This window comes from Biomphalaria glabrata, chromosome 10 (genome assembly GCF_947242115.1).
Source record: "Biomphalaria glabrata chromosome 10, xgBioGlab47.1, whole genome shotgun sequence".
Taxonomy (NCBI): Eukaryota; Metazoa; Mollusca; class Gastropoda; family Planorbidae; genus Biomphalaria; species Biomphalaria glabrata.
The window spans coordinates 27,527,067-27,553,740 of NC_074720.1; the positions used below are offsets into that span (position 1 = coordinate 27,527,067).

Sequence of the window (26,674 nt, forward strand, 5' to 3'; positions counted from 1 at the left end):
AAACAGACATAGACAAAAAACATAGAAAAAAGCAAATTAGAAATATATAAAGTAGTGTTACTTTTTAATTAATATGAAAATTAATAATCTGCATGTGTTATGGTCAACATCTTCTATAAGATTACATGTGATCCATGACAATGTGATTTGAATAACAGTAGCAAACGAAAATGATCGTTCTCCTCTGGGTGTCTTCCTCATAAGGTCAAGAAAGTGAATCACTCAAACTTTTTACCTGTGATGGTAAACTTAAACACTTGTGTCTTGATTCTGCTACACCAACATCATCATTAGTTCCTGCGTTCCTCTTAGAATAAAGGGCCACACTCTCCACGGTCTCTTGCTAATCATTGAATGGCTTGCAGGTTCCTCTCTACTCCATCAAGTACACCATACAGTCAACAGAAGTCAAAACAAACTTAACTCTTTCTCTCCTAATCGACGATACCATCGTTGATTTTGACCTCATTAAATTAAATTAATGTTTAATTTTTTAAACTTGACTTCGAATGATATAAAATGAGCTTGCATTTCCCTTTAATTCTTTACCAAATACAACATTTTCTGATAAAAAACAACAAAGCTATTGAAGCCCAATCATAACAGGGGTAGTGAAATAGTAAATAAGCAAATGAAGAATTCCTTCAAAACGTGGGAAAATAATTACGGAGAGAAAGAGTTCAAGAAGCTAAGAACGAAGGGAGGAGAGAATAGTTGAATGATGTGCTCTGGATGCTCATTGCTCATTTCTAGTTTGATTAGATAGACTTACTTCAATTTTCGGTACACTTTCTAATACAATTTCTAGTGGTCCACTGCAGTTTTAGTTAGACTATATACACTTTGACACTCCTAGAATCTGTGTCTTAATCAGAGTTTCTTGACGACCCATCTTTTATGGAGCCCCACGCTCATTCGTCAAACGGGAATTCAAAGCTTAGTCATCCAAAAGGTCTGCATTAAAAACTCGAATCAAAATTCTCGGAATATTCATGAGATATTAAGAAATTGTTGGGGTCGAAAGTGAACATTTTCCCCTGCAGACAATACACTATCATGGCTCCACATTCCAACAGTAGTTTGATGATTTCAAGGTGTTTATTGTAGGAGGCAATGCTCAATGCACTCCAGCCATCTTTACTTAACAGGTTTATCCTTGCTTTCGATTTTAAGAGCAGTCGAACTGTTTCCACTTGACCGCCCAGGGAAGCAAACATTATAGCTGTCCAGCCATCTAGGTCAGTTTTATCCACGTCTGCACCAGCGTCAGTAAGCATTTTTACCACGTCGTTTCGACCATAATGACAACTAAGCATTAGCGCTGTCCAGCCATTAGCATTTGACCTGTTAATATCCACATTAAACTCAATAAGGCATTTCACGAGCTCGGAGTGACCATTTTGAGAAGCCAGCATTAAAACAGTAGTACCATCAGGTGTAGTCTCATCAAAACTTGATTTGGACTCACGAATCAAATATAAAAAGTCTCGATGAGCATTTTGACAAGCAAACATCAGAGGCGTCCAGCCATCTGGGTCTTTCATGCTCAGCGACGCCCCTGCGTGAATAAGTAGTTTACATGTTTTGGTATGTTTATTTTTGGAGGCAATCATCAAGGCAGTCAGGCCACTTTGATCTGTCTTGTTCACATTGGCCTTATGTCTTAGAAGTAACTGAACTGCTGAAATATGACCTTGTTCCGATGCAATCAGAAGTGGCGTACGTCCGTCTTTGCCTTCTGCATCAGTATTCGCGCCATTTTCAATGAGGAGACCCATTATTTCCAACTTTCCATTTCTGGCAGCGAGCATCAATGTTGTCTGACCTACAGATGTGTTAATATCAACAAAATGTTTTGTGCCTGAATCTAAATATAGACAATGACTTAAAATGGCGTCCACGACTTTGAAATAATTGTATTTGACAGCGTAGGTCAGAGCTGTTTGGTCTTTCGAATCTTTGATCAATATATTTGCATTATAGTTGAATAGTAGACTAACTGTATCTGTATGACCTTTATAGGAGGCTAGCATCAGGGCGGTGATACCACCATCATTTTGTTCATTAATATTTGCCCCAGATTCAATTAAATATTCTGAAACATGCATGTGACCGTGTTGTGCAGATGTCATGAGAGGTGTTAGCCCTTGATGACATCTGACGTTGACATATTCACCATATTTGATCAGCTGCTGTACATTCTGTGATGCCATAAAGAGCGGTGTCAGTTCATAGTCAGTTTGGATCTGAACATCGGCGCCAGCATCGATTAAGACATTGACAACGTCACTGTGACCGTTTTGTGCAGCACTCATCAGCGCTGTCCAGCCATCACTTCTCTTTAAATTCACATCCGCCCCGTGACTGACTAACATTCGGACAATTTCTGAATGACCATTTTGAGCTGCACTCAACAGGGCTGTCCATTCGTCGAATGTTGCGGTGTTTATATAAGAATTGTTCCCAATCAGGAATGAAACAACAGCCGTATGTCCATGATGGCATGCCAAGACAAGGGAAGTAACCCCAGCTACGTCTTGAGCATTTATATCTGCTCCATTCTTCACTAAACATTCCACTATATCCAAATGACCTTGTTCTGACGCTAGACTTAGTGCTGTCACTCCATAAGACTCTAAATCACTCATTTCTTTTTCTGGTTCTTAAAAAAAAAAAAGAAAAAAATGTAACATTAAGAAAACATAATGAACAGACACATTATAATTGGTCCATATACACACTGATTAGCCCACATATACACCTTTAGTCAGTTTTGCTGCTTCTCTTTTACCTTCGCCTATCTATTAATCTGTTTAACTGTTGAGGCCCCACACATGATTTGTCTGTTCAACTGTTGAGGCCCCACACATGATTAGTCTGTTTAACTGTTGAGGCCACACACATGATTAGTCTGTTTAACTGTTGAGGCCACACACATGATTAGTCTGTTTAACTGTTGAGGTCCCACACATGATTAGTCTGTTCAACTGTTAAGGCCCCATACATGATTAGTCTGTTCAACTGTTGAGGCCCCACACATGATTAGTCTGTTCAACTGTTGAGGCCCCACATATGATTAGTCTGTTTAACTGTTGAGGCCCCACACATGATTAGTCTGTTCAACTGTTGAGGCCCCACACATGATTTGTCTGTTCAACTGTTGAGGCCCCACACATGATTTGTCTGTTCAACTGTTGAGGCCCCACACATGATTAGGCTGTTCAACTGTTGAGGCCTCACACATGATTTGTTTGTCTTTCTTCGTTCCTGTCTTTTGCCTTGAGTGTAAACTCTTTCAATGTCCGTTCTTTAATTTTGTATTCCCATTGCTTTATCTATGTGTCTCTTCTTTTTATCCTGGTACTGAACCATGTAGGAAGGTCTTTGTTAGCACTAAAGACCGTTGTGGTATGGCCATAAAGCTTTTGTTTAAACGTCTAAAACTAGTGTTAGGTCTCAATGTAATGTAATTCCCCTTATTCAAACTTTGTCCAAACAAGCTTGCGCGCACACACACACACAAGTCTCTATTAAAACACATTTGAACAGAATTGACATTCTTATAAAATATTAGGACAACAGCTTAGCTTCTAACATTCTAACAGCTTAAGGGGGGGGGGTGCAGAATTTAGGAAGTATACGGTAGTAAGACATGAAGACGCGGACCAGACGCGAACAGCATCATGGACACCATGACGGCTAGGCACTAGATTGGACTAGGTCTCCAGTAATCCTGATCTAGTCCAATGCAACGTGCAAAGTCAGACATACGAATTCTAGTCTAGAGCTAGGCTAAAAAAAAAAGACATTTTCTACTTTGATTAATGCAGATCTAGTCGTTGGATTGGATACCTAGTCATTTCATAGAATGTGGAGACACAGGAAGGAATGGAGAATTATTTCACACTTTGCCTTAGCACACACACACACATACAAACACACGCACACACATAACACGCACAAACAAAAGATGAAGAGAAATAAATAGACGACTTGTGAGAAAAGATAGATAGATAGATAGATAGATAGATAGATAGATAGATAGATAGATAGATAGATAGATGACGTAAATATCCTACCTGTTAAGTTAAACACTCCTTGGCCTACTCGGCCTGTACTTGCTACAGGGAAACAGTTTCTATTTAAGTCTATCAATATCCTTCTGTCACTCAGTTACTTATGCGTAGCCTGTGTCATAAAGTTTTCAGTTGTTCTTAATGTGTTAGCAGGGAGTTACCTCTCTTAACAGATCATAAAGACAGAGTTTCGATCCAGATTCAGTTTCTTGTAAGTAAATAGTTTCGAAAGTATTTGTATATTGCTAGTCCTCATGGGAGTATATAATAGATGAGTTGAAGAATGAAGTGATAAGAGTCCAGGTACTTTATTCTACTTTTCAGACTAAAAATATGATTTTTGCCAACTTTCGATACGAGACCGTTCAATTCAGCTATTCAGTTCTTGAGTTGACTTAGACCAGTGGGGTAGCTAGGGTACATGATGCCCAGTGCGGCAGCTCCTCGTGATTCACCCCCCCCCCTTTTTTTTTCTAAAAAAAAACACGAAATAAAACAGTGAAATGACCTTTTTCTCGACTTCATGTGTATTTAGTGTTCATGTATTACTAATTTGCACACAAAAAAAAATAACAACAAGATAATACTAAAATCTGAGCTGCTTTCTTGCTGGCAAAATTGAAATCTATTTTATCCCTACAAATTGCCAAATTAATGAGTTGCACTTGTTTTCAGCGTTCATTGCCATTAAGTAATGATCAGCTTGAGGCTGAAGAAACACTTTGCTCGCACAGAACCTCACTGACCATAAGTGTCAGAAATATGAAAATATGTGGGGGGGGGGGGGAAGACAATATTTACAACTGAATCATTTAGCCAACAGTTTACATCATTAAAACTTAATATCTCAAACAGGTCCTTGTCTCAGACATGTAAATAGGTCGGGAGAAACTGAGACAAACCGTTCAAGTCTCTTTCACTCCAGAGGAAATTCGTTTTTGTCGATGTCGTCATAAGCACTATCGAGATTGATTTCGATCTGAGCATCCAATAGTTGGGATGATGACAAAAATTCATATTTACCTACTATATTATGATATTGCTCATATCAAGTTATTACATTTCCATCCTTAACTCTTTCTTGTGTGTTACTACAGAATCTTCACCGTCTGGCATCTTGTAGCTAACACGTCTTTGGGGTTCTGCGCTAATCACCAAATCTGAGCACATCATTTCTGTAAAGGCTTCCAGCGATGTTCTGCCGACTAGTAGTTAAGAATCTTTCCCGTTCAAGTGCGCAGTCTCGAATTGACAATCTCTTGTTTTTGAAAGTAGACTTACTCGTCCTTAATGCAGCTAATACAGGGGCCAAAACCCAAGGTTGGTGAACAAAATGAAGACTGCGTAGCAACTAACAATCCCCCTGCTTCAGCCCGAATTCCAGCAGATAATGAATTAAGATGATGTCAACGAAAGACTACAGAGTTTGTACCCCATCATTATCCATGACAACGTCACCTCAACATTTGGAAAAATGGATTCAGTTTTGTGATGTCAGGTGAACTGCTTAAAAAATAAACAATTATTTGGCTCATTATCACCTAATATTAGGCCTGCAATATAGGCTGGTATTTGTGGAGGCATGTACGTGTTAGGTCTACACTATAGGCTGGTATTTGTGGAGGCATGTACGTGTTAGGTCTACACTATAGGCAGGTATTTGTAGAGGCATGTACGTGTTAGGTCTACACTATAGGCAGGTATTTGTAGAGGCATGTACGTGTTAGGTCTACACTATAGGCAGGTATTTGTGGAGGCATGTACGTGTTAGGTCTACACTATAGGCAGGTATTTGTGGAGGCATGTACGTGTTAGGTCTACACTATAGGCTGGTATTTGTGGAGACATGTACGTGTTAGGTCTACACTATAGGCAGGTCTTTGTGGAGGCATGTACGTGTTAGGTCTACACTATAGGCAGGTATTTGTGGAGGCATGTATGTGTTAGGTCTACACTATAGGCAGGTATTTGTGGAGGCATGTATGTGTTAGGTCTTAACTATAGGCAGGTATTTGTGGAGGCATGTACGTGTTAGGTCTACACTATAGGCTGGTATTTGTAGAGGCATGTACGTGTTAGGTCTACACTATAGGCAGGTATTTGTAGAGGCATGTACGTGTTAGGTCTACACTATAGGCAGGTATTTGTGGAGACATGTACGTGTTAGGTCTACACTATAGGCAGGTATTTGTAGAGGCATGTACGTGTTAGGTCTACACTATAGGCAGGTATTTGTAGAGGCATGTACGTGTTAGGTCTACACTATAGGCTGGTATTTGTGGAAACATGTACGTGTTAGGTCTACACTATAGGCTGGTATTTATGGAGACATGTACGTGTTAGGTCTATACTATAGGCTGGTATTTGTGGAGACATGTACGTGTTAGGTCTATACTATAGGCTGGTATTTGTAGAGGCATGTATGTGTTAGGCCTACACTATAGGCTGGTATTTGTAGAGGCATGTATGTGTTAGGCCTACACTATAGGCTGGTATTTGTAGAGGCATGTACGTGTTAGGTCTACACTATAGGCTGGTATTTGTAGAGGCATGTATGTGTTAGGTCTACACTATAGGCTGGTATTTGTAGAGGCATGTATGTGTTAGGCCTACACTATAGGCAGGTATTTGTAGAGGCATGTATGTGTTAGGCCTACACTATAGGCTGGTATTTGTAGAGGCATGTATGTGTTAGGCCTACACTATAGGCTGGTATTTGTAGAGGCATGTATGTGTTAGGCCTACACTATAGGCTGGTATTTGTAGAGGCATGTATGTGTTAGGCCTACACTATAGGCTGGTATTTGTAGAGGCATGTACGTGTTAGGCCTACACTTTAGGCTGGTATTTGTAGAGGCATGTACGTGTTAGGCCTACACTATAGGCAGGTATTTGTGGAGACATGTACGTGTTAGGTCTACACTATAGGCAGGTATTTGTAGAGGCATGTACGTGTTAGGTCTACACTATAGGCTGGTATTTGTAGAGGCATGTATGTGTTAGGTCTACACTATAGGCAGGTATTTGTAGAGGCATGTATGTGTTAGGCCTACACTATAGGCTGGTATTTGTGGAGGCATGTACGTGTTAGGTCTATACTATAGGCTGGTATTTGTAGAGGCATGTATGTGTTAGGCCTACACTATAGGCTGGTATTTGTAGAGGCATGTATGTGTTAGGCCTACACTATAGGCTGGTATTTGTAGAGGCATGTACGTGTTAGGTCTACACTATAGGCTGGTATTTGTAGAGGCATGTATGTGTTAGGTCTACACTATAGGCTGGTATTTGTAGAGGCATGTATGTGTTAGGCCTACACTATAGGCAGGTATTTGTAGAGGCATGTATGTGTTAGGCCTACACTATAGGCTGGTATTTGTAGAGGCATGTATGTGTTAGGCCTACACTATAGGCTGGTATTTGTAGAGGCATGTATGTGTTAGGCCTACACTATAGGCTGGTATTTGTAGAGGCATGTATGTGTTAGGCCTACACTATAGGCTGGTATTTGTAGAGGCATGTACGTGTTAGGCCTACACTTTAGGCTGGTATTTGTAGAGGCATGTACGTGTTAGGCCTACACTATAGGCAGGTATTTGTGGAGACATGTACGTGTTAGGTCTACACTATAGGCAGGTATTTGTAGAGGCATGTACGTGTTAGGTCTACACTATAGGCTGGTATTTGTAGAGGCATGTATGTGTTAGGTCTACACTATAGGCAGGTATTTGTAGAGGCATGTATGTGTTAGGCCTACACTATAGGCTGGTATTTGTGGAGGCATGTACGTGTTAGGTCTACACTATAGGCTGGTATTTGTAGAGGCATGTATGTGTTAGGTCTACACTATAGGCTGGTATTTGTAGAGACATGTATGTGTTAGGCCTACACTATAGGCAGGTATTTGTAGAGGCATGTATGTGTTAGGCCTACACTATAGGCTGGTATTTGTGGAGACATGTACGTGTTAGGTCTACACTATAGGCAGGTCTTTGTGGAGGCATGTACGTGTTAGGTCTACACTATAGGCAGGTATTTGTGGAGGCATGTATGTGTTAGGTCTACACTATAGGCAGGTATTTGTGGAGGCATGTATGTGTTAGGTCTACACTATAGGCAGGTATTTGTGGAGGCATGTACGTGTTAGGTCTACACTATAGGCTGGTATTTGTAGAGGCATGTACGTGTTAGGTCTACACTATAGGCAGGTATTTGTAGAGGCATGTACGTGTTAGGTCTACACTATAGGCAGGTATTTGTAGAGGCATGTACGTGTTAGGTCTACACTATAGGCTGGTATTTGTGGAGACATGTACGTGTTAGGTCTACACTATAGGCAGGTATTTGTAGAGGCATGTACGTGTTAGGTCTACACTATAGGCAGGTATTTGTAGAGGCATGTACGTGTTAGGTCTACACTATAGGCTGGTATTTGTGGAGACATGTACGTGTTAGGTCTACACTATAGGCTGGTATTTGTGGAGACATGTACGTGTTAGGTCTATACTATAGGCTGGTATTTGTGGAGACATGTACGTGTTAGGTCTATACTATAGGCTGGTATTTGTAGAGGCATGTATGTGTTAGGCCTACACTATAGGCTGGTATTTGTAGAGGCATGTATGTGTTAGGCCTACACTATAGGCTGGTATTTGTAGAGGCATGTACGTGTTAGGTCTACACTATAGGCAGGTATTTGTGGAGGCATGTATGTGTTAGGTCTACACTATAGGCAGGTATTTGTGGAGGCATGTACGTGTTAGGTCTACACTATAGGCTGGTATTTGTAGAGGCATGTACGTGTTAAGTCTACACTATAGGCAGGTATTTGTAGAGGCATGTACGTGTTAGGTCTACACTATAGGCAGGTATTTGTAGAGGCATGTACGTGTTAGGTCTACACTATAGGCTGGTATTTGTGGAGACATGTACGTGTTAGGTCTACACTATAGGCAGGTATTTGTAGAGGCATGTACGTGTTAGGTCTACACTATAGGCAGGTATTTGTAGAGGCATGTACGTGTTAGGTCTACACTATAGGCTGGTATTTGTGGAGACATGTACGTGTTAGGTCTACACTATAGGCTGGTATTTGTGGAGACATGTACGTGTTAGGTCTATACTATAGGCTGGTATTTGTGGAGACATGTACGTGTTAGGTCTATACTATAGGCTGGTATTTGTAGAGGCATGTATGTGTTAGGCCTACACTATAGGCTGGTATTTGTAGAGGCATGTATGTGTTAGGCCTACACTATAGGCTGGTATTTGTGGAGGCATGTACGTGTTAGGTCTACACTATAGGCTGGTATTTGTAGAGGCATGTATGTGTTAGGTCTACACTATAGGCAGATATTTGTGGAGACATGTACGTGTTAGGTCTACACTATAGGCAGATATTTGTGGAGACATGTACGTGTTAGGTCTACACTATAGGCTGGTATTTGTGGAGACATGTACGTGTTAGGTCTACACTATAGGCAGGTATTTGTAGAGGCATGTACGTGTTAGGTCTACACTATAGGCAGGTATTTGTAGAGGCATGTACGTGTTAGGTCTACACTATAGGCAGATATTTGTGGAGACATGTACGTGTTAGGTCTACACTATAGGCAGGTATTTGTGGAGGCATGTACGTGTTAGGTCTACACTATAGGCAGGTATTTGTGGAGGCATGTACGTGTTAGGTCTACACTATTGGCAGGTATTTGTGGAGACATGTACGTGTTAGGTCTACACTATAGGCAGATATTTGTGGAGACATGTATGTGTTAGGCCTACACTATAGGCAGATATTTGTGGAGACATGTACGTGTTAGGTCTACACTATAGGCAGATATTTGTGGAGGCATGTACGTGTTAGGTCTACACTATAGGCAGATATTTGTGGAGACATGTACGTGTTAGGTCTACACTATAGGTAGATATTTGTGGAGGCATGTACGTGTTAGGTCTACACTATAGGCAGATATTTGTGGAGACATGTACGTGTTAGGTCTACACTATAGGCAGGTATTTGTAGAGGCATGTACGTGTTAGGTCTACACTATAGGCAGATATTTGTGGAGACATGTACGTGTTAGGTCTGGAACTTAGCTTAGTTTCAAGCATTTCGAAGGATCGAACTTGGATAGTAATTTCGCAACCCCCTAGAAATGACCTAGATTTTGTCATTGTCATTCTTCTTCAACTTGTTTGCGATGCCCATTTAGTGCCAGATTCTGCTATTTTAGAGTCTAAGGCATTTATTTATATGCTCTAGATCTAGATGAAATCAGCGTACTAAACTATGGAGTAACAAAATGTACATGAGGGTGTAAAAGTGCGTTGCCTTCAGAGATTTGATCGAATCTAGTAGATTCAACCTAGTTAACAGCTTACGTTTAAGAAAGAGCAAAGAGATTAATTAATTAGTTCATTGAGACATTTACATTCTAGTCAACATTTAAAAATCAGTAGTTTGTCTTTGTTTATTTATGTACAATGCGTTGATTTTATTGAGAAAATTGTGATGTCCCTCATTACTTGATGCCCCGTGCGTCCCACACCACTCGCATACGGCTAGCTACGCCACTGACTTAGACTAATTATACAACATCATCATTCCTAATCATTCTTTCTCTGTATTTCATAAATAGTGTTATGACTCTACACTTTCATTCAGGTTAATTGCTAAGTTATAGCAATACATTTCTGTACAAAATGTTGATAAATACTTCGTGTGTAACCTAACTTTCTGTACAAGACGTAGAATTGACTGTTTGTATTCCCAGTGGAGAAACAACCAACTAGGCTTAGAAGGGTTCAAGATTTCATCTGCATATAAAGATTGATTACAATTTTTAACTTTCTACATAGGTTTGATGTCTATTTTGTAGAGTATGTCACATGATGTGTTGAAATATACAAATGGTATAAAGAAACTCTTCCCCCTCCCCCAAGTAGAATCTAGGGGGAACTCAGAACGATAAACTGGAGGACTATTTGAAAATGTAAATTTTGTGGACCACAGAAATGTAGCCTTGCGTAGTTTCTCTTTCATCTCTAAACGTGCATGTGAGGGGAGGTACAGAGAAGAAGAAACACTATTTGCTTGACATTTCCCAGTTTACGGTGAACTAGACTGGAGGCTGTAGCCAGGTGTCATCAAGTGCTACACCGCCTTCTAGAGTCAATGTTTGAATCAGCCACGAGAACGAAGTACAAGACTGAAGAGAAATAAATCTGTGACATTCTAGACGTGTCCAGTAGTCAGTAGTGCACTATAAGAATAGTTGTGTCCAGTAGTCAGTAGTGCACTATTAGAATAGTTGTGTCCAGTAGTCAGTAGTGCACTATTAGAATAGTTGTGTCCAGTAGTCAGTAGTGCACTATTAGAATAGTTGTGTCCAGTAGTCAGTAGTGCACTATTAGAATAGTTGTGTCCAGTAGTCAGAGTAGTGCACTATTAGATTAGCCGTGTTCAGTAGTCAGTAGTGCACCATTAGAATAGCCGTGTTCAGTAGTCAGAGTAGTGCACTATTAGAATAGCTGTGTCCAGTAGTCAGAGTAGTGCACCATTAGAATAGCTGTGTCCAGTAGTCAGAGTAGTGCACCATTAGAATAGTTGTGTCCAGTAGTCAGAGTAGTGTACTATTAGAATAGCTGTTTCCAGTAGTCAGTAGTGCACCATTAGAATAGCTGTGTCTAGTAGTCAGAATAGTGCACCATTAGAATAGCTGTGTCCAGTAGTCAGAGTAGTGCACCATTAGAATACTTGTGTCTAGTAGTCAGAGTAGTGCACCATTAGAATAGCTGTGTCTAGTAGTCAGAGTAGTGCACTATTAGAAATGCCGTGTCCAGTAGTCAGAGTAGTGCACTATTAGAATATCTGTGTCTAGTAGTCAGAGTAGTGCACCATTAGAATAGCTGTGTCTAGTAGTCAGAGTAGTGCACCATTAGAATAGCTGTTTCCAGTAGTCAGAGTAGTGCACTATTAGAATATCTGTGTCCAGTAGTCAGAGTAGTGCACTATTAGAATATCTGTGTCTAGTAGTCAGAGTAGTGCACCATTAGAATACTTGTGTCTAGTAGTCAGAGTAGTGCACCATTAGAATACTTGTGTCTAGTAGTCAGAGTAGTGCACCATTAGAATACTTGTGTCTAGTAGTCAGAGTAGTGCACTATTAGAAATGCCGTGTCCAGTAGTCAGAGTAGTGCACTATTAGAATATCTGTGTCTAGTAGTCAGAGTAGTGCACCATTAGAATATCTGTGTCTAGTAGTCAGAGTAGTGCACTATTAGAATATCTGTGTCTAGTAGTCAGAGTAGTGCACTATTAGAATATCTGTGTCTAGTAGTCAGAGTAGTGCACCATTAGAATATCTGTGTCTAGTAGTCAGAGTAGTGCACCATTAGAATATCTGTGTCTAGTAGTCAGAGTAGTGCACCATTAGAATAGCTGTTTCCAGTAGTCAGAGTAGTGCACTATTAGAATATCTGTGTCCAGTAGTCAGAGTAGTGCACTATTAGAATATCTGTGTCTAGTAGTCAGAGTAGTGCACCATTAGAATACTTGTGTCTAGTAGTCAGAGTAGTGCACCATTAGAATAGCTGTGTCTAGTAGTCAGAGTAGTGCACCATTAGAATACTTGTGTCTAGTAGTCAGAGTAGTGCACCATTAGAATAGCTGTGTCCAGTAGTCAGAGTAGTGCACCATTAGAATAGCTGTGTCTAGTAGTCAGAGTAGTGCACCATTAGAATAGCTGTGTCTAGTAGTCAGAGTAGTGCACCATTAGAATACTTGTGTCTAGTAGTCAGAGTAGTGCACCATTAGAATAGCTGTGTCCAGTAGTCAGAGTAGTGCACCATTAGAATAGCTGTGTCTAGTAGTCAGAGTAGTGCACCATTAGAATAGCTGTGTCTAGTAGTCAGAGTAGTGCACCATTAGAATAGCTGTGTCTAGTAGTCAGAGTAGTGCACCATTAGAATAGCTGTGTCTAGTAGTCAGAGTAGTGCACCATTAGAATACTTGTGTCTAGTAGTCAGAGTAGTGCAACATTAGAATAGCTGTGTTCAGTAGTCAGAGTAGTGCACCATTAGAATAGCTGTGACCAGTAGTCAGAGTAGTGCAACATTAGAATAGCTGTGTCTAGTAGTCAGAGTAGTGCACCATTAGAATAGCTGTGTCTAGTAGTCAGAGTAGTGCACCATTAGAATAGCTGTGTCCAGTAGTCAGAGTAGTGCACCATTAGAATAGCTGTGTCTAGTAGTCAGAGTAGTGCACCATTAGAATAGCTGTGTCTAGTAGTCAGAGTAGTGCACCATTAGAATAGCTGTGTCCAGTAGTCAGAGTAGTGCACCATTAGAATAGCTGTGTCTAGTAGTCAGAGTAGTGCACCATTAGAATACTTGTGTCTAGTAGTCAGAGTAGTGCACCATTAGAATACTTGTGTCTAGTAGTCAGAGTAGTGCACCATTAGAATAGCTGTGTCTAGTAGTCAGAGTAGTGCACCATTAGAATAGCTGTGTCCAGTAGTCAGAGTAGTGCACCATTAGAATAGCTGTTTCCAGTAGTCAGAGTAGTGCACCATTAGAATAGCTGTGTCCAGTAGTCAGAGTAGTGCACCATTAGAATAGCCGTTTCCAGTAGTCAGTAGTGCACCATTAGAATAGCTGTTTCCAGTAGTTAGAGTAGTGCACCATTAGAATAGCTTTGTCCAGTAGTCAGAGTAGTGCACCATTAGAATAGCTGTTTCCAGTAGTTAGAGTAGTGCACCATTAGAATAGCTTTGTCCAGTAGTCAGAGTAGTGCACCATTAGAATAGCTGTGTCCAGTAGTCAGAGTAGTGCACCATTAGAATAGCTGTGTTCAGTAGTTAGAGTAGTGCACCATTAGAATAGCTGTGTCCAGTAGTCAGAATAGTGCACCATTAGAATAGCTGTGTCCAGTAGTTAGAGTAGTGCACCATTAGAATACTTGTGTCTAGTAGTCAGAGTAGTGCACCATTAGAATAGCTGTGTCCAGTAGTTAGAGTAGTGCACCATTAGAATAGCTGTGTCCAGTAGTCAGAGTAGTGCTCTACTAGAATATATTGTCAAAGTTTGATAACGTCGTGTTTGGAATATATAATTCATGTAAAGTGTTTTCTTGAAAACTTAGAGATGAATGTTCACTCAGAGGAACTAGTTTGATAGAAAGATTTCAAGAGACACTTTCCCAACAAGTGACACATTCAAGGGCTAGAAGAGATAAACTGAGGTAGTGAAGTAGATTTCATTGATAGTAGATCTACCAGCTCAAGTCAATTAAAAAATCATTATTCAGGGCTTCTTACTTCCTTGTTAGCGAATAGAATGGCTGCCTGGTCGTGAAGAATGGACACTGGAATGTTTCTTGGTCGCCTCCATTGTCCCCAATCCATACCCAGCCCGCTGCCATTCCACGTCGTCCTGCGGGAGGTGTGGACTAGGAAGTAGATTATCTTTAACTGTCAAGGAACATCCGAAACAAAAAAAAAGTACAAACATAAAAATTAGGTTTAGAAGGCTTAAAGCTTTCACCTGCATATCAAATACTTTGATTATTTTATAAGCATTTCATTTGTATTTCTTTCAGGAGCTGCCATTTTGTATCATCGGGCTGCACAGATGACCAGATATTTTCATGGCTTCTGTATTCCTTAACAATAACGAAACATGGTCTTTTGGTAGATATACATGTTAATAAACAATATTTATGTGTGTGTGTGTGTTTGTGTGTGTGGATACATTATATCGTCACTTCTTATCAGTGACGCTTATTTGTATGTAGTCTGCACTTGAGTACATCAACAGGCGATACTTAACTATTGAGTTTAGGTGTGTGATAGTAGGCTGGACTTGCTTGATGAGCGCTGCACTTCAAGGACATCTGGATGTTGCCGAGGAGCTGGTGGCTAACAAAATTGATGTTAACGCTAAAACGACTTCTGGCTTAACTGCATTAATGATAGCGTCAGAAAATGGACATATTCAGCTTTTAAAATATTTGCTGAGTAAAAATGCTGATATCAATGCTAAAACTGTTGGTGCTTCGGGGCTCCCCTACAGGTAATTTTATGAAATGATTATTTGTATTATTATAATGAATAAAAACGAACAAATATCCATTCTCTGGCTCTTCATTCATTACCATCAATTTGTGTTCATGGTGTCCAGATTAGGCGAAATCTAAAAGGAAACTCGGTACGCTCGTTCATGTTAGCTTAGTGTCAAAGAAAGTACAAAGACCAAAATATAATTTTCTAGTTTTTGTTATAGTAATCTAAACTCAATAAAAACTGTACAATAACCCATAATGCAGAAAATAAAATTGACGTCGTTTTACAAAGCTAATATCAACTCACTCTATCTGTCTGTCTGGTCAAAAGTTTGTACACGTTACTTCTCCGACACCCACTCTCATAATAAGCTGAAAATTTGCAACATAATTTCTTTTACATCACAACACAAGAATCAATTTAAAAATTAACCAATTAGTTAATTAACTATTGGTAATTAATTATTTTGTTTGGTACCTTGAACAATGGAAAGAAATTGTACTTGAATGAAGTGGTGGTATAAGGTGAATTAGTTCCCTTTATAGGTCACCGCTTTAAATTAATTATGTAATGAACAATATATAACTATACCATCTTCTATTGTCCTAGGCACCTCACTAGCAGAGTATGTCGGCTGGAGGAGGCTTGAGCCAGGAGTTCGAATTCAGGTCGTCTCTCCCCACCCCTTTTTTAATACATGCTTTTAAACAAGAAAATTCGTTAAAAATCCACCCAGACCTCCCCCTTTCTTTCTCCGACCCCATTTTCCCAATAGGTCTAGACAAGTGATAGGATCATAGCGTAGTGAGACAAGTGATAGGATCATAGCGTAGTGAGACAAGTGATAGGATCATAGCGTAGTGAGACAAGTGATAGGATCATAGCGTAGTGAGACAAGTGATAGGATCATAGCGTAGTGAGACAAGTGATAGGATCATAGCGTAGTGAGACAAGTGATAGGATCATAGCGTAGTGAGACAAGTGATAGGATCATAGCGTAGTGAGACAAGTGATAGGATCATAGCGTAGTGAGACAAGTGATAGGATCATAGCGTAGTGAGACAAGTGATAGGATCATAGCGTAGTGAGACAAGTGATAGGATCATAGCGTAGTGAGACAAGTGATAGGATCATAGCGTAGTGAGACAAGTGATAGGATCATAGCGTAGTGAGACAAGTGATAGGATCATAGCGCATTGAGACAAGTGATAGGATCATAGCGTAGTGAGACAAGTGATGGGTAAGGGCGTAGTGAGACAAGTGATAGAATCATAGCGTATTGAGACAAGTGATAGGATCATAGCGTAGTGAGACAAGTGATAGAATCATAGCGTAGTGAGACAAGTGATAGGATCATAGCGTAGTGAGACAAGTGATAGAATCATAGCGTATTGAGACAAGTGATAGGATCATAGCGTATTGAGACAAGTGATAGAATCATAGCGTATTGAGACAAGTGATAGAATCATAGCGTATTGAGACAAGTGATAGAATCATAGCGTATTGAGACAAGTGATAGGATCATAGCGTATTGAGACAAGTGATAGAATCATAGCGTATTGAGACAAGTGATAGGATCATAGCGTATTGAGACAAGTGATAGAATCATAGCGTATTGAGACAAGTGATAGAATCATAGCGTATTGAGACAAGTGATAGGATCATAGCGTATTGAGACAAGTGATAGAATCATAGCGTATTGAGACAAGTGATAGAATCATAGCGTATTGAGACAAGTGATAGAATCATAGCGTATTGAGACAAGTGATAGAATCATAGCGTAGTGAGACAAGTGATAGGATCATAGCGTAGTGAGACAAGTGATAGAATCATAGCGTATTGAGACAAGTGATAGGATCATAGCGTATTGAGACAAGTGATAGGATCATAGTGTATTGAGACAAGTGATAGGATCATAGTGTATTGAGACAAGTGATAGGATCATAGTGTATTGAGACAAGTGATAGGATCATAGTGTATTGAGACAAGTGATAGGATCATAGTGTATTGAGACAAGTGATAGGATCATAGTGTATTGAGACAAGTGATAGGATCATAGTGTATTGAGACAAGTGATAGGATCATAGTGTATTGAGACAAGTGATAGGATCATAGTGTATTGAGACAAGTGATAGGATCATAGTGTACTGAGACAAGTGATAGGATCATAGTGTAGTGAGACAAGTGATAGGATCATAGTGTATTGAGACAAGTGATAGGATCATAGTGTATTGAGACAAGTGATAGGATCATAGTGTATTGAGACAAGTGATAGGATCATAGCGTATTGAGACAAGTGATAGGATCATAGCGTAGTGAGACAAGTGATAGGATCATAGCGTAGTGAGACAAGTGATAGAATCATAGCGTATTGAGACAAGTGATAGGATCATAGCGTATTGAGACAAGTGATAGGATCATAGTGTATTGAGACAAGTGATAGGATCATAGTGTATTGAGACAAGTGATAGGATCATAGCGTAGTGAGACAAGTGATAGGATCATAGCGTAGTGAGACAAGTGATAGGATCATAGTGTATTGAGACAAGTGATAGGATCATAGTGTATTGAGACAAGTGATAGGATCATAGTGTATTGAGACAAGTGATAGGATCATAGTGTATTGAGACAAGTGATAGGATCATAGTGTATTGAGACAAGTGATAGGATCATAGTGTATTGAGACAAGTGATAGGATCATAGTGTACTGAGACAAGTGATAGGATCATAGTGTATTGAGACAAGTGATAGGATCATAGTGTACTGAGACAAGTTATAGGATCATAGTGTACTGAGACAAGTGATAGGATCATAGTGTATTGAGACAAGTGATAGAATCATAGTGTACTGAGACAAGTGATAGGATCATAGTGTATTGAGACAAGTGATAGGATCATAGTGTATTGAGACAAGTGATAGGATCATAGTGTACTGAGACAAGTGATAGGATCATAGTGTATTGAGACAAGTGATAGGATCATAGTGTACTGAGACAAGTGATAGGATCATAGTGTATTGAGACAAGTGATAGGATCATAGTGTATTGAGACAAGTGATAGGATCATAGCGTAGTGAGACAAGTGATAGGATCATAGCGTATTGAGACAAGTGATAGGATCATAGTGTACTGAGACAAGTGATAGGATCATAGTGTATTGAGACAAGTGATAGGATCATAGCGTAGTGAGACAAGTGATAGGATCATAGTGTATTGAGACAAGTGATAGGATCATAGTGTACTGAGACAAGTGATAGGATCATAGTGTATTGAGACAAGTGATAGGATCATAGCGTAGTGAGACAAGTGATAGGATCATAGTGTACTGAGACAAGTGATAGGATCATAGTGTATTGAGACAAGTGATAGGATCATAGCGTAGTGAGAAAGCTAAAAGCATAAAATAGCGCTAAACAAAACGATTGGTACAAATATTTCTAATCGCACAGATTTATTTTTATCTGTTACAAATTTAGTGACATGACTGATGCAAACCAATTGATACAATTATATCTCGTGTGCGATTTCTTAAAACTATTTTTTAAATGTTTTTCTTGTTTGAAAACAACATTGGTGGGTATCAACATTGGTGGGTATCAACATTGGTGGGTATCAAATTGGTGGGTATCAACATTGGTGGGTATCAACATTGGTGGGTATCCTGTTGAAAAAATGCTTTAAGTTCATTGTTTATGAATATTTCAATAAGCTGCTCTTGTATAAGTATGGATTCATCAGTCGATTCACGATTGGGATCTGAAATCGTCCACTCTCAGAAGGGTTCAATACCTTGTTGGGAATGTCCAAGTGCATACTTTCTTCAAATCTTTGATTTAGGTCGTCAAAGAAAAGTTCGTAATAGCCATAGAAAAAAAGTAGTGCGAGGCGAGTTGTTGATTATTTAAATTATCCGATTAGATAAAGTCGCTTTTAGCAAAGAAGTTATTTTGATTGTATAACATTTAAATCATTTATAACCCTAACCCTAACATTAATTTGTTATGTTGAATAACATTATACATATTTTTCTTTAGTTTAGGAAACATGACTACAAATGTAATTATTCATTGCTTATTATTGTGCACTTAGAATCATTTTGTAGTATCTCAACTATTTTTATTTTTTCATGTATACATTTTCTTATTAGTACTATTACCCAAATGAGTTTCACATATGCCATTAACATTTATCTTGTGTTACTATATTGAGTACGCATTTCTATTACCATACAAATGCTCAAGAAAGCGGGGGGTAATATGTCACGTACACATTGTCTATTTTTATCTCAAGGTTTGCCAGCAGGCAAAGCGAGCTCGGGAAAGTCCAAGTTCGCTTCATCTTTTTAATAGAGAATTTATAATTGGTCAGAAATGCAAACTTTAGTGTGTTAAGCTGTAATTTGATTGGTCAGATTGGTTAGCCAAGCAGCAAAGACATATTAGTCACGTGATAACGCGAAGGACTGTGAGTATTCTAGATATTCTCTCCAGTCTCGAGTTGGTACTTGATAGAAATAAGACATAAATTATTATTGTGTAGATCATCTAATCCAGTAGAAATATGTTAACCATTTCATTTAATTACAATTTACTATTGTAATTATTGTAAATAGCTGTTCCAAGTTTTAAATTAAAGTTCCTGTATTTGACAAGGAAATGTTTCTTCAGTGAATCTATTAGTAACATACTTAGATCATCTTATCAGCTGACAATTTCTAGATGATCATCTTATCAACTGACGATTTCTATATCCTCGGCAATCACGATCATCAATTCTTCAAGTCAAATCAAGATCATCTTCAATGTGACAGTAATAGGAGGCATATACATATATAAAAGATTGTGACTTGTGGCATACAGCGTGATCGTGACAATATATAAGAGATTGTGACTTGTGGCATACGGCGTGATCGTGACAATATATAAGAGATTGTGACTTGTGGCATACGGCGTGATCGTGACAATGTACATATATAAGAGATTGTGACCTGTGGCATATGGCGTGATCGTGACAATGTACATATATAAGAGATTGTGACTTGTGGCATACAGCGTGATCGTGACAATGTACATATATAAGAGATTGTGACTTGTGGCATACGGCGTGATCGTGACAATGTACATATATAAGAGATTGTGACTTGTGGCATACAGCGTGATCGTGACAATGTACATATATAAGAGATTGTGACTTGTGGCATATGGCGTGATCGTGACAATGTACATATATAAGAGATTGTGACTTGTGGCATACAGCGTGATCGTGACAATATATAAGAGATTGTGACTTGTGGCATACGGCGTGATCGTGACAATATATAAGAGATTGTGACTTGTGGCATACGGCGTGATCGTGACAATGTACATATATAAGAGATTGTGACTTGTGGCATATGGCGTGATCGTGACAATGTACATATATAAGAGATTGTGACTTGTGGCATACAGCGTGATCGTGACAATGTACATATATAAGAGATTGTGACTTGTGGCATACGGCGTGATCGTGACAATGTACATATATAAGAGATTGTGACTTGTGGCATATGGCGTGATCGTGACAATGTACATATATAAGAGATTGTGACTTGTGGCATACAGCGTGATCGTGACAATGTACATATATAAGAGATTGTGACTTGTGGCATACAGCGTGATCGTGACAATGTACATATATAAGAGATTGTGACTTGTGGCATATGGCGTGATCGTGACAATCTATATTATAAAGTAGAATGTGAGGTGTATGTATGTATGTATGTTACTTATAGACATCAAAACCGCTTGACCAATCTTGATAAAACTAGGCAGGAATGTTCCTTGGGTACTAACTTAGACCGTAGTGTATGTGTTGTAGCCCTAAAACAAACTTAAGACCCTCAAAAAAAATAAAGTTGTCCGACTCTATTACAGCTATAGTATTTTATGGATCTAGGCCATGTCTACAATGTTGACATGAGAAAAGATAGAAAGGATTAAGACCTAGATCTAATTTTAAGAAATACACTTTGCGCAGATAGTTTTTTACTTTGACACATGAAAAGGCAAAAGAAGATCCATTGATTTCATTATATAATAAAATTAATCTTCAATTTTGTGTTTCAAAAGCATTTTTTACATTAATTAGTTCATTATATCTGTGATTACAGATTTCCTGACGAACATTCTTTCATTAGACAATACCGTAATGAATCGCGTACTAAAAATTAATTCGTTTAATTGTTTACTTTATAATCCCATCCCTAGATCTAAAACTCTAATTCAACTCTAAGATGATAAAACTTCTCTTCGCACAGATAGTTTTATACTTTAACACATAAACATATTAATTAAAGTCCATTCATTTCATATTTTGATCAAATAAACATTCAAATTTGGTTTTCTAAAGCTACATTCGTTTACGAAAGCTGCGAAGCCGAGTTGAGATAGGCCTAGATCTATATTCATTCATGAGTCGCGTACTAAAAATTATTTCGTTTAATTGTTCACTTTATAATCCCATTTATTTAACAAAGCTATCGCTCTTTTCGTTTTTAATAGATAAGAATGTATCGACTTTGGGTAAACCATTTTCGCAAAACTAATTTTATTTTCGTAGCGAAACTGAAATAACGTGAAAGGATCATTAGCTACGTTTAACATACATCTAAATCCAATCCACTAGATTATTCAAAAGAAATGTTTTAATTTTTAAAAAAATGGATTTAAGCCTATTAGCTATTTTGATTTGATAGCATTATTCACACTATTTTTACATTGACACATTCGCTTTACTTATTACATTATTATTTCGTTTAATTGTTTACAAAACACTCTCAGTGACTATATCGAAAGTAATGCGCAAATAAAGACCCGCGGGTCGCGGGTAACATATGTCTAGTGTACATATATAAGAGATTGTGACTTGTGGCATACGGCGTGATCGTGACAATGTACATATATAAGAGATTGTGACTTCTGGCATACAGCGTGATCGTGACAATATATGTATATGTAAATATATATATATATATATATATATATATGTGTGTATGTGTAGGTATGTAGGTCTACTGTTGAAACTCTATGAAGATTGTGTAAAAACCCTCATTGAAACACATTGAACTAAAACATATTTCTTTCTTTCTTTAAAGGAAAGTTATTATAAAGAAAGTTGAGGGTCCAGGTGTGCATTTCTCGCTGTAAGTCAAGGAATGAAGTTATAGATCTATTTACTTACAGACATTATGTCATCTATTAACATGTCATATTCTCGTCAATGTAACCAAACATGTTACCTTCTCGTCAATGTAACCAAACATGTTACACTCTCGTCAATGTAACCAAACATGTTACACTCTCGTCAATGTAACCAAACATGTTACACGTACAGTTTTTGACTTGGTATTTTTCTTTCGTTTTCAGCTGGAACAGTCACATCAGTCTAAGTACACCCCCCACAATTCAAGCTTACATCGGAACAGTCACATCAGTCTAAGTACAGCCCACACAATTCAAGCTTACATCGGAACAGTCACATCAGTCTAAGTACAGCCCACACAATTCAAGCTTACATCGGAACAGTAGGAACATGCATCGTTGGAGATACTGGTTCTTAGAAGGAAACGACACAGTCATTATAAATTATACAACTTTTAAATGTAAACTAAATACCACGTACTTTTTAGTTTGAGTTATTCAAAAAAAGATTTAAAAAACTATGACTTTTCTCCCTTCCTTTCGGACAGGGGCGGACTGGGTATCAAAATTGGCCCTGGCATTACCATATAAACCGGCCCACAAATGGCTTGTCATATATTTTCGGTGTGGGGTGTGTGTGTGTGTGTGTGTATTTTTACCCCACTCCGCAATTTATATATATATAGTGTGTATATATAGTGTGTGTGTATATGTAATTAATCTTCATTACATTCTGATCTTTCATTCTTTCAAACGTTTTTTCTACCTAGAATACTCTCTTCCTATAATTAGTGAAAAGGCAGTACACACCGCCAAAGGGCAGTACGGGTGAGCGCTGTGAGCTCCTCCTCCCCCCCCCCCCCTTTTCCAGTGGGGCACCAAGCATTATTTCCGTTATTTTAAGCTTTAAAAATGCATATTCTGAGGTATCTACAGTGCAATTAGCCTGCTACTCTTCCGGTAAAAAAATTCAAAAACCAAATCTGCTATTCAATGGAGTCCAGCGACTGGTTGAAAATGGTAACTATGGTTTTGCTATAGCTTTTGTATTGGAAAGGGAAGGGAAACCACAAAACCCCTTTTGGTTACGCCCATGAAATTTGGTGACTGTAGTTTGCTTAAGTTGGCTGCAGTGGGGTTGTAAGTAAAGTTTCCCTTTCAGACAATGAGGTCTGAGGCAGGTGATGGTTTGAAGACCCTCCCCTCCCGGCTACGCCCATGTGTTATATTATAGGTGTAAGCCTAATTCTCTACAAAATATACAAAGTTTAATCTGTGGCATTTACGTCTCGAGAGACGATCTTTTCCCTTTGCAACTTCTTGTGTGACTAAAGAGGCCAATCCTTGATACACAGCTGCGATCGCAGGTTGGGCATATATAATCACCAGGCGCCGTTGCATTTTCACCCTTCTTTCTGCTTCTGTTGTGTATGACATCTGCAGCCTGTGACCCTTCCTTTATGCTCTCTCTCCATGTGGATCTGTCCAGTGCCACCTCTTCCCAGTTGCCAGTGTCAATTTGAAGAGCTTCATGTCGCGTTTGCATACATCCGTATAACGTAAAAGTGGGCGACCAGCGGCTCTCCTGCCTTCTATTAGATCGCCATACAGAATGTTTAATAAGGCAGCGAAAACTGGATGTATGCATTCGTAGAATTACATAATGTATTTTATTTGTACACTAGACATATGTTACCCGCTACCCGCGGGTCTTTATTTGCGCATTACTGTCGATATAGTCACTGAGAGTGTTTTGTAAACAAATAAACGAAATAATAATGTAATAAGTAAAGCGAATGTGTCAATGTAAAAATAGTGTGAATAATGCTATCAAATCAAAATAGCTAATAGGCTTAAATCCATTTTTTTAAAATTAAAACATTTCTTTTAAATAATCTAGTGGATTGGATTTAGATGTATGTTAAACGTAGCTAATGATCCTTTCACGTTATTTCAGTTTCGCTACGAAAATAAAATTAGTTTTGCGAAAATGGTTTACCCAAAGTCGATACATTCATATCTATTAAAAACGAAAAGAGCGATAGCTTTGTTAAATAAATGGGATTATAAAGTGAACAATTAAACGAAATAATTTTTAGTACGCGATTCATGAATGAACATAGATCTAGGCCTATCTCAACTCGGCTTCGCAGCTTTAGTAAACGAATGTAACTTTAGAAAACCAATTTTGAATGTTTATTTGATCAAAATATGAAATGAATGGACTTTAATTAATATATTTATGTGTTAAAGTATTAAACTATCTGTGCGAAGAGAAGTTTTATCATCTTAGAGTTGGATTAGAGTTTTAGATCTAGGGATGGGATTATAAAGTAAACAATTAAACGAAATAATTTTTAGTACGCGATTCATGAATGAATATAGATCTAGGCCTATCTCAACTCGTCTTCGCAGCTTTCGTAAACGAATGTAACTTTAGAAAACCAATTTTGAATGTTTATTTGATCAAAATATGAAATGAATGGACTTTAATTAATATATTTATGTGTTAAAGTATTAAACTATCTGTGCGAAGAGAAGTTTTATCATCTTAGAGTTGGATTAGAGTTTTAGATCTAGGGATGGGATTATAAAGTAAACAATTAAACGAAATAATTTTTAGTACGCGATTCATGAATGAATATAGATCTAGGCCTATCTCAACTCGTCTTCGCAGCTTTCGTAAACGAATGTAACTTTAGAAAACCAATTTTGAATGTTTATTTGATCAAAATATGAAATGAATGGACTTTAATTAATATATTTATGTGTTAAAGTATTAAACTATCTGTGCGAAGAGAAGTTTTATCATCTTAGAGTTGGATTAGAGTTTTAGATCTAGGGATGGGATTATAAAGTAAACAATTAAACGAAATAATTTTTAGTACGCGATTCACTACGGAATTGTCTAATGAAAGAATGTTCGTCAGGAAATCTGTAATCACAGATATAAGGAACTAATTAATGTAAAAAATGCTTTTGAAACACAAAATTGAAGGTTAATTTTATTATATAATGAAATTATTGGATCTTCTTTTGTATTTTCATGTGTCAAAGTAAAAAACTATCTGCGCAAAGTGTATTTCTTAAAATTAGATCTAGGTCTAAATCCTTTCTATCTTTTCTCATGTCAACATTGTAGACATGGCCTAGATCCATAAAATACTATAGCTGTAATAGAGTCGGACAACTTTATTTTTTTTGAGGGTCTTACATTTGTTTTAGGGCTACAATACATTCACTAAGGTCTAAGTTGGTACCCAAGGAACATTCCTGCCTAGTTTTATCAAGATTGGTCAAGCGGTTTTGATGTCTATAAGTAACATACATACATACATACCCCTCACATTCTACTTTATAATATAGATGTAAATAGTCTGAAAACTATAAACAATACAACAGCAGCCTAATGAGTTTGGCATTACTTATAGCTACAGACGTTTCTTCAAAAAATAAAATTGTTACGTCTTACGCATTTCATGTGTCAATCTAGTCATGCATGTTGATCTGTGACTTAAAATATACCCTATAAACATGCCCATTACGGCCCAGTATCAGTTTTAATTAGGGTTATCCCCCTTTGCCCTAATTGCAGCCCTAAATAGCCCAAATCGCGCCCTAATGGGCGCGCATACCGTTTGCACATTGGCGTCATTAGGTTCCCATAAGGGACCAATACGGGCTACCCTAATCGTGCCAATATGGGCCCAGAATGGGTAAACCCACTTCCGGATTCATTGGGGATTTCCAGAATCGCGCCCATACTAGCCCCAATGGTTTAGTAACTGAGATTTTCATTGGGGTTTAATTAGGGATAACCCTTACTGTGCCAATATCGGTCCGATGCTGGCCTGAATGGTTTAGTAACTGAAATATTTATTAGGGTTCAATTAGGGATAACCCTTATTGTGCCATTATCGGTCCAATGCTGGCCCTAATGGTTTAGTAATTGAAATATTAATTAGGGTTCAATTAGGGATAACCCTTATTGTGCCAATATCGGTCCGATGCTGGCCATAATGGTTTAGTAATTGAAATATTAATTAGGGTTCAATTAGGGATAACCCTTATTGTGCCATTATCGGTCCGATGCTGGCCCTAATGGTTTAGTAACTGAAATACCGGTATTTATTAGGGCTCAATTAGGTATTATCATGCAAATACTGTCTCCGATGGTTCAGTCATTAAATTTTATTATGGCTTAATTAGGAATAATCTTTAATGTTTTTCAATACTGTAGTTTAAAACAAATTCATTAGTGATTTTTTGTTTATAATGCCCTTTTTGTTCAAATGCAGCTCAATGGTTTAGTATGAGATTTTTAACCTTTTACATAGGTCTACTTTCACACTGATGATTTAG

The 26,674-nt window shown here is 38.2% G+C and overlaps 1 protein-coding gene and 1 long non-coding RNA gene across 3 annotated transcripts; one reads left to right on the forward strand and one right to left on the reverse strand.

Annotated features, from left to right (window-relative positions):
- Nucleotides 1-62: 62 nt before the first annotated feature.
- LOC106061736 (ankyrin repeat domain-containing protein 50-like) lies at nucleotides 63-4,373 on the reverse strand. Its single transcript, XM_056045350.1, has 2 exons — nucleotides 4,080-4,373; nucleotides 63-2,662 (listed from the first exon to the last, which is right to left on the reverse strand). Exon 2 carries the CDS (start codon nucleotides 2,646-2,648, stop codon nucleotides 960-962), a length of 1,689 nt encoding a protein of 562 aa, XP_055901325.1. The 5' UTR covers nucleotides 2,649-2,662; nucleotides 4,080-4,373; the 3' UTR covers nucleotides 63-959.
- Nucleotides 4,203-25,677, forward strand: LOC129928867 (uncharacterized). Of its 2 annotated transcripts, XR_008780397.1 has the most exons (4): nucleotides 4,203-4,287; nucleotides 14,674-15,146; nucleotides 22,267-22,314; nucleotides 22,538-25,677. It is a non-coding gene; the product is annotated as an uncharacterized LOC129928867 (long non-coding RNA). The 2 variants fall into 2 exon arrangements; XR_008780398.1 differs by lacking the exon at nucleotides 22,538-25,677 and having other exon boundaries at nucleotides 22,267-22,402.
- Nucleotides 25,678-26,674: the final 997 nt, after the last annotated feature.

Bases quoted from the DNA above. Each gene is read 5' to 3' on its own strand.
- LOC106061736 (XM_056045350.1), bottom strand. From the start codon at position 2,648: ATGAGTGATTTAGAGTCTTATGGAGTGACAGCACTAAGTCTAGCGTCA.